The sequence below is a fragment of the Bos javanicus genome, chromosome 16 (assembly GCF_032452875.1).
Source record: "Bos javanicus breed banteng chromosome 16, ARS-OSU_banteng_1.0, whole genome shotgun sequence".
Lineage (NCBI taxonomy): Eukaryota > Metazoa > Chordata > Mammalia > Artiodactyla > Bovidae > Bos > Bos javanicus.
This window is the reverse complement of record NC_083883.1, coordinates 26,884,089-26,893,410: the sequence shown is the minus strand read 5'-3', so window position 1 is coordinate 26,893,410 and position 9,322 is coordinate 26,884,089. Positions and strand designations below refer to the sequence as shown.

At 40.8% G+C, this 9,322-nt stretch overlaps 1 protein-coding gene across 1 annotated transcript in view; it reads left to right on the top strand.

Annotated features, from left to right (window-relative positions):
* The first annotated feature begins 381 nt into the window (after window positions 1–381).
* The window catches only part of AIDA (axin interactor, dorsalization associated), a 47,863-nt gene continuing 38,922 nt past the window's right edge, over window positions 382–9,322 (top strand). The window contains exons 1-2 of the mRNA XM_061382275.1: window positions 382–625; window positions 8,504–8,573. Coding sequence (XP_061238259.1) covers window positions 516–625; window positions 8,504–8,573 — 180 coding nt within the window. The 5' untranslated portion in view covers window positions 382–515. The remainder of the gene's footprint in view (window positions 626–8,503; window positions 8,574–9,322) is intronic.

Sequence of the window (9,322 nt, the reverse complement as noted above, 5' to 3'; positions counted from 1 at the left end):
CAGAGCGACGGAACGAAGCCTGCGCGAGCCGCGGTCACGTGCCCATGGCGGCCATGACAACTACCGAGGCGGCGGAGCCTCGGTAGTGGAGGCTGCCGCGTTGTCGCAGGCCCCTTAAAACACTTCGTTCCTCAGCCCTTTTAAAGATATTCCTCCACAGTCTTTCCTCGTGAGCTGCGGTCTCCTCTAGAGACAAAGAGCATGGCTGGCCGAGCCTCCTAAGCCGAGGAAGAATTCCTTAGTAGCAATGGCAGCCAATTGGGGGAGCGGGGCGGCCTCAACCTAACCCGGGGCGGGGCCTCGGGGGCGGAGCTTCGGCGGGGCGGCCGCTTCAGAGCCGCAAAGTTTGGCTGTGGCGGCAAATGGGCTTGGGCGGCTCCTTGGCGGGTGGCGGCGGTGGCCGTAGCGGTTCCTCCTGGCCCTGTTAATGTCGGGGCCAGGCCCGGGGAGGATGGCGCCCTAGAGCCCAGCCTTTCCTGGGGGTAGGGGCGGGAGGGGACGGGTGGGGACCGGCCATGTCGGAGGTGACCCGAAGTCTGCTGCAGCGCTGGGGCGCCAGTTTTAGGAGAGGCGCCGACTTCGACTCTTGGGGCCAGCTGGTGGAGGCGATAGACGAGTATCAGATGTGAGTGACTAACTGCGGGAGCGGGCCAGACGGGTTCCAGTCGGCCGCCTCCCCCCTTCTTTCTGTCGGTGTCTCTCATCACTGTATCTGTAGCCAAGGCTTCTCAGGGTGGGGCCCCGCAGGCACTGGGGCTGAGACCTCACTGGCCCCGGAGACAACGGTCCGCTCCCTGGGGTTTTTCGCCCTCCGCCAGGCCAGTTCAGTGCAACAGGTAGCCCTTCTTTCCCGGGGCGCCAGCCCATTCAGGCTACTACTGAGTTCCTTGCCACCGTCTCCCGGGTCCCCCGCTCCGCAGTTTCCTTTTCCCCTCTCCTCCGCCTCTCTCACGTTGCCGCCCCTCAGTTTCTCTTTTAGAATCTCTTAGGAATACTTCTGTGTTCTCCGCCCACGTTCCAGGGATGAGTGGCCTTGCTCTGTGTACAGTGCCTTCCTCCTCCCCTGTGTAGGACAGGACGGAACGGGTGGCGATTGAGGGGAGGGGGTGCCCCCGGCAAGCATCGAGACCGGAGGTCTCATCAGACGAAAGAAAGGTCCCCTCTCGCGCCCCTTCTCCACCCCTCTTTCTGAGTAGCCTTGTTTTCCCAATTCACCTCGAATCCGTTTCGGTTTCTAGGACTGTTATTTGCTAGGCTGGGTGAGTCCCACCCGCCCCTCGCTCGGTTGCTCTGGGTGGAGTCCGCGCAGGATGTGAACAGAAGAGAGCAAAATGTGAATTAATAGACCACGCACAGGAGCCACCACTCCCTCTTCGGGTCCCTCCTCCTTTTCCTGTGTATAATGTATAGCCGCCGGGTACAAGTGAGCACCAGGTTCTTTGATCTCCCCAAGTCCAGTTTTCTTTCCTTTTCTGGTTTCCTCCCAAAACTTCAGGGATGTTTTTAAAATTATAAGGCTAGGTTTGCGTATATATAAAACCTTGCTTGGTTTCTTGCACATTTTACTGAACTGCCTGCTAAAATGCTATTGTTTGCAAACTGTTGACATTAATTACTTCTTGGTTTAAAGTAAGTTATTGTTTGAAATCATGTGTTAGTAAAACATTTTTTTTTTCCTTCTCAAACGTCTTTTGCAAAGAATACAGGATTGGTCCTTGAAAGATCTAAATCCTGTATTCTTTTTCTACAGTGGTTACTTGTTTTTTTCTGACCATTAAGGTAATTTAAATGCGTAGATGTTTTTAAAGGTTTTTTTCTTAATGAGAACCGTTATTTGTTAAAATATTGCTTTTGTTTTGGTTTCTTGGCTGCCAGGCATGTTGTGTGGGGGTGGGGGGGGTCCAGCTCCCAAATCAGGGATTGAACCCTTACCACCTGTATTGGAAGGCAGAAGTTTTAGCCACTGGACCGCCATAGAAATCCTGCATAGATGTTTTCTATTTCACCTTACTGACTTTGAATTGCCTGCCATTTTTCAAAAGCCCTGAAAACCATCATGCTTTGGGCCATTTTGCCATGTATGATAACTTCTGGCTTTTGTTTCACACTTTCACTTGATTTCACTTACTCTTGCAACTGCTCAGTAAGAATATTATTATTCTCATTTTACAAGTGGGGAAACTGAAGCTCAGTTTAATGGGATTACCTGGAGTCACTGATGTCTGGGATTTTTTTTTTTTTAATTTCAAATCCTGTCTGCTCTGTTTAAGACATTTTGTTAAACACAAATGTTTTGATACATTGTATAAGTGAATTGGACACAGTAGAAGACTTCCTTTTTTTACCAGAGAATGTATCCTTCCATTCTGTAGCCAGTTAGTGAGCACTGGGCATCCTCATTCTATGTTAACTGAACTTGCAGGGCCTGAAATCTAAAGCTGCCTTTTACTTGTGATGGTGGGACCTCACAGCTGTTGGCACTCAGCAGTAGACCTTACAATGGAAAGTGAAGAATACCATGTCCAATTGAAGTTACAAAGGAAAATTGAATATGCAAGCTGTTTAGCTGGAATTTCTAAAAACATCTCAGTAAGGGAGTAATAGGCACAGACGAATCTATTGTTGAACCTCAGTTACTAACCTTGAACGTCATGATTCAGAGTAATTCTCAAATTATTATAAAAACCACCAGTGTCAAATTTGAATAGAAATATGTCATGATTGGCTTAAACTTTGTAAACATATAGGCTACATATACAATGAAATTGAATTTAAAATTAATATACTCACAAATTTGAAGGCCAAATGTCTTTTTCATTTGAATTATCTGTGAGAAAAGCTGCTGAAAAAGAGAAGATTTGAGAGCCACTAAATGATGTGAGAAAGAATGGACAGGATTTAGCCACTAACTAGATACTGAGAGAAGGAGGAGGCATCTGGGAGAACTGGCCCGTCTGATGGGGAAACCAGCAGTGTTTTTACAACCCTACAACATACAGGAGTGTGTTCATGGGATGTTGATGTTGAGGGAAGGAATAAGCATGTTTGTACTTATTGTGAGGTAAGAATATCATAGCTTGAACAGTTCCATCACTCAGCAAGTGAGAGCTAAGCATATAGACATGAATAACATTTGATCTCCACCCTCATAGTACTGAGTCTAATGGAGGATTTTAAAACAAAGTTCTGCCACTCTCCTTGCTGTTTCCTGAAGCGTGCTTCTGCCTTAGTCCATTTGTCCTTTTCCTGGAACACTCCCTGTTGTCTATTTGGGTTGTTGGATCACCTCCTTCAGGTCTTTAAGTCCAAATATTGACTTCCCGGTGAGACCCTCTCTGGCCACCCTATTTAAAACTGCTGGGTTAAAAGGAGAGTGGGTGGACTGAATTGGGAGACAGATGGACATGTATAAACTGTTAATACTGTGTATAAAATAGACAACTAATGAGAACCTACTGTAGAGCACAGGGAATTCTACTCAATGCCCTGCAGTGACCTAAGTGGGAAGGAAATCCAAAAAAGAGAGGATATGTGTAAACATACAGCTGATTTGCTTTGCTGTATAGCATAAACCAACTTAACATTGTAAAGCAAATATACTCCAATAGAAATTAATTAAATAAAATTGCTCGGTTAAGTCTGCTATCCACTCCCACTCACCTCACTTTTCCAAATCCAACCCCCTAATCTTGGTTTTTTCCTTAGTATTTACCGCCATTTAAAATACAATATACTTTTTGTATTCATTTGGTTTGTTGTCTCCCTCTCCACTTGGATGTAAGCTCTTTGAGGACAGAAAATAGGGGGAATTGTCTGTTTTGTTCTCTACTGTATGCTTAGTGTCCAGAGTAGTAGTAGGCTGCTGCGTGTGTGTGTGTGTGTGTGTGTGTGTGTGTGTGTGTGTGTGTCGCTCAGTCGTGACCAACTCTTCGCGATCCCATGGACTGTACTCCACCAGGCTCCTTTGTGCATGGAATTCTGCAGGCAAGAATACTGGAGTGGGTTGCCATTTCCTTCTCTTATCTAGATGTTATATAATTATTGTATTCTAGTGAATGGTTTGATTCAGGAGTATGCTGTGGAAGCTTTAAGGAGTTGATGCCACGATACTATTGGAAAATCTAAACAAATTATGTCAAAACTAAAATTGCTCCCCCAAATATGCATGGTCAATTAAAAACAACTCTTATCTATCAGGTTACCTCTTTTAGCAGCCTGGGGGTGGGTACCTGCCCCCTAACTTAAGGTAGAGTGGCATGGACTCTCTTTTCCCTATTTCATAGAATCAGTCTTAAGGTATTGATCCAGCACATGGATGCTCAGTAAATATTTGTTAAATGAATGGGTGAGTTTGAAGATTGGATAATACTTATTAATCATCTTTACTGTGTCTGATATCAGCACCTCTCAAGGTGTGGTCCCAGATCTTTGCTGGTCTGCAAACTGTTATTGGTATGCAGTGAGATAAGTAAAGAAATAGGGATTTAAGATTTAGGAACTTTATTGAAGTTTGACATCTTTGTGATAGTTTTTATTTTATTTTATAAAAGTATTAGACTAGAACAGAGTGTGTGGGGGGGGAGCTCGTCCTTCAGTCTAGATAGTTTGAGAAGAACTGTCATAGATTGCTGTGGGACTCTCTGGGTTACTTGTTTATGTTCATTAAGTATATTTAAAAATTCCCCTTGAGAATAGTCCTGTATTAACTGTAGGCACCCTTGTATGAGGTTATTCTCTAGAGAAGGACAGTTGGTAGGTTTCTCACCTTTACTAATAGAATGTCAACTCTTTTACCTGCTCTTTCATTCCTAGAGCATGTGGGTTTTTCCTCAGTGGACAGATTTATGTCTTATTTTGTCTTAAAATGGTGCACTCGTTTATGGGTTTGGCTTTCTTGCCTAGGTTTTTAAAAAAGTTAAAAAAAAGATAACTTTATTGAGGTTTAATTTATCTACAGTGAAATTCACCATTTTACAATTCAATGAATTTTTAGTAAATTTACCAAGTTGCACAACCATCAGTACAATCAAGTTTTACAGCATTTCCATCACCCCACAAAGATCTCTTTGCACATTTGCAGTCATTCCATATTCCCGCTCTAGTCCCAGGCAACTGTTAATCTACATTCTGTCTCTAAAGATGAAATGATCTTTTCTGGACATTTTATGTAAATTGAATCATATGATCTGTATGTGGCTTCTTTGATTTAGCATCCTGTGTTTGAGTTTCATCCATGTTGTTGCATGTATCAGTCTTTTGTTCCTTGTTACTGATGAGTAACATTGCATTGTATGGAGATACCATATTTTGTGTATCCATTCACTAATTGATGGACATTTGAATTCTTTCTAGTTTTTTAATACTGCTGTGAACATTTACATGCAAGTCTTTGTGTGCACATGTATTTTCATTCTTCTTAGGTAGATAGCCACGGAGTGAAATTGCTGGCTCATATGGTAAATTTATGTCTGATTTTTAAAAGGCAGCTGCCAAATGGTTGATCAAACTGGGTGTACCATTTTACATTTCTACCACCAATATATGAGAGTTCCTGTTTGTCCACCTTGGCAGCATTTGTTATCATGTGTCTCTCTGATTATAGCCATTCTAGTGGGTATATAGTGTATTTCACTGGTTTTAATTTGCCTTTCTGTTACAACTAATGATCCTGAGCATCTTTTCTTTGATGCTTATTTTCCTTGTAAATCTTGTTTCTAAAATGGCTTCAAACTTTTTGCCTGTCTTTCAGTTGAGTTGTCTTTTCCCTATTGAGTTAGAAGGGTTTTTTGGTATATTCTGGATGTAAGTCCATCATCAGATAGGATATATGATTTGCAAATATTTCCTGTAGTCTTTCTTCTGACAGTGACCTGCTTAGGTTAACAGTCACTATTGGCGTATTGTGTGGGCATGTGTGTGTGCTAAGTTGCTTCAGTTGTGTCCGATTCTGGGTGACCCTGTGGAGTGCAGCCCACCGGGCTCCTTTGTCCATGGGATTCTCCAAGCAAATGGAGCTAGTCAAATAAAGAAACTGCCACACTATAGCTTCCCTGAATTCAGGGATGTACAGTTGACATTGTTAAGTGTAGACTGTGATTCCTAAAGAGAACTATACGTAGATGGTAGACTAGCAAGAATTAGAAAGTAAATGAAGTACTGTAAGGGACAGGTATGGCTTTGTCTATTTCTAATTATACTTACTCCTGCTTAAAATCTGCAAAGAGTGGGTCCAGGAATGACATTTTAGGAAAAATATTCTGGGATTTCCAGTTTGGGAGGAAAAGAAACAAATGGATGGAAACATTTTAAGTAACATAGTAGAACTATCCTGGTAAATGTTATGATTTCATGTAGGAGTTTCTTAGGTTATGATTAGAAGAATGTGGACCTTTCATAGACTGAATAGAGGTCATCAAGTGAACTTGATGCCTGATCTTTAAAGATACAATTACATAGAATAGAACTTCCATCTAAGACTTTTTGGAAACATGGTGAATTTCTTTTGCTGTGGCTTGGTAGGAAATCCAGCACATGCACCTCTTGTGTCCCTGCCTCCGTTCCCCACTTGGGATAGTATAGTATGCTTGGGAATTGTAGTTTCAAATTCTTTAGCCAGTTATAAAATGTTTCACCAAAAAAGTCCTTTTGGTTCTTTGGTTCCCCCACCCCCTGCTACCCCACAAATTTTAAAAATTAAAATAAATATCATATAACATGAGATTTATCACTGTGAGGTTGTACAGTTTGGTAGATTTTAGTCTATTCATAATGTTATGCCAGCATCATCACTGTCTAATTCAGAGCATTTCCATCACCCTCATAAAAAACCCTTTACCTGAAATGGGTCACTGCCAGTTCTCTCCTTTCCGAAGCCCCTGACAACCACTAAACTGCTTTATATCTCTATGGATTTACCCATTCTGGATATTTCATGCAAATGGAATCAGGTAATACATGATCATTTACATCTGACTTCTTTCATTTAGTTTAATGTTTTTAAGGTTCATTCATGTTGTAGCATGTATTAGTATTTTATTCTTTATGGTCAAATAATATTCCTTTGTGTGTACCACATTTTATTTACCTGGGGTATTTGCACTTTTTGGCTATCATGCAAAATGCTGCTGCTGTGAACATTTATGTACTGTGTGTGTGTGTGAACATGTTTTCTGTCCTCTTGGAAATATACATAGGATTTTGAAACTGGTGGGTTATATGGTAACTCTTTAACTTTTTGAGGAGCTGCCAAATTGTTTTCCACAATGACTGTACCATTTTACTTTCCTTACTTCAGTGTAAGGATTCTAGTTTCCACATCCTTGCCAACATGCATTGTAAGTTTTCTCCCCTCTTTTAAAAGTTATACCCATCCTGGTGGGTGTGTAGTGGTATCTCATTGTGGTTTTGATTTATATTTCTCTAATGACTAATGAGGAGAAGGCAATGGCAGCCCATTCCAGTACTCTTGCCTGGAAAATCCTGTGGACGGAGGAGCCTGGTGGGCTGCAGTCCATGGGGTCGCTAAGAGTCAGACATGACTGAGCGACTTCACTTTCACTTTTCACTTTCATGCATTGGAGAAAGAAATGGCAACCCACTCCAGTGTTCTTGCCTGGAGAATCCCAGGGACAGGGGAGCCTGGTGGGCTGCCGTCTATGGGGTCGCACAGAGTCAGACACGACTGAAGCGACTTAGCAGCAGCAGCAGCAATGACTAATGATATTCATGTGCTTATTGGCCACTTTTATATCTTCTTTGGAGAAAATGTCTGTCAGTCAAATCCTTTACTCATTTTTAAATTTAGTTATTTGTCTTTTTATTGTTTAGCTGTAAGCATCACTCCTTTGGTTTTTTGTGTCTCAGAAACAGCTCTGGATCTTTATTGTTGAGCTTAGACTTGTAACACAGATCTGTCCTTGAAAGTTCATCCAAGACTAGCTGCTGTTTATAAGTATGATGATAACTGGGCAAATAATGATTTCCATGTCTGATCAGTAGGGAATTTTCTTTATTTGCCTTGAAAGATATGTTCAAAAGTATAGTTTGATAGAGTATCATCACTTTGTTACAGCTGTAATTTGAACTAGTCTTATCAGCAAATTAATGATAGACTGATAAAATATCTCCGGTCAGTACTATTATTGGTGTTCACTGGAAATGCTTAAGCTGAATCTGGACAACTGCTATTGGTTTATTGTAGAAGAAAATCATATGTACTGAAGAAAGTTGAATTAGATGTCATTTGAAATTCTTTCCAGTTCTATGATTCTGTTTTTATGGTTTCGAGCTGAAATTTATCCCAGTGAAATGGTTTGAAAAGTATTGTATCTTACTTTAATTGTTGCACAAAGTTAGATTCTAATGATAGTGTAGATTTATACTTTGAAAACAGAGGAAAAGTGTTATTGTACTTCACTGTTTTTTAAGATTTAAATTGTTTTACCTTGTACTTGAAATACTTTGCTGTCCTTCACTTCTAAAGAATGTTTGTTTCTTCTTACAGATTAGCAAGACACCTACAAAAAGAGGCCCAAGCTCAACACAATAATTCTGAATTCACAGAAGAACAAAAGGTACCATAAAATAATCTCTAGATACATCAGATTCCAAGTGAAAAAGGGTCTGTCTTTTGAGTCCATTAAGCAAAAACAAACAACGAAAGCCATTATACTTACGTACAAAGAATGATAGTGATCATGCTTTGCTGATCATTAAGTAATCAGAGATACCACATGATTTACCATGCAGTGAATTTCTCACTTAATGAATTTCTTTTCTCAGCCATTTAGACTTTAACTTTAGTGGAGACCATCCATTCTTTGGTTGGGAGGAGGGGGAACCAGAGACTGGAGTGAGATTGTGAGTAATTGCATCTCACCTCTTAACTCTGAACTCCCTTAACTCTTTTTCCACCTCCTCTCAAAACAGACAAAAATCAAACAAGCCACCACTGAAAAAAAATTAGTTCAAGTCAAAAATTTGGCATGAGCCCTTCAACAAAATAAATCCATAAAGTTTCAAAATGTTTTGAGTATCCTTTCTCCTTGAATTAAAATTTTAATGGGTCAAGGTGATTCCCTGTACCGCTAAAGACTATGAAAAATGGGATATTTTAAGAAGCTTTACTTTAACAGAATGAGAAGAAATGGGAGGAAACAATCCATATTTTCTCCTAGCTCAAGAGGTCCAATGTTAAGTCAGATTTTAATCTCATAGATAATGAAAAAAATTAATGTCAGTTTTCCTCTTATTAAGAAAAGACATTGTGAAAACTATGGCAACTTAATTTGCTTTTATCTTTTTTTGTACAAGGAGTGGGAAT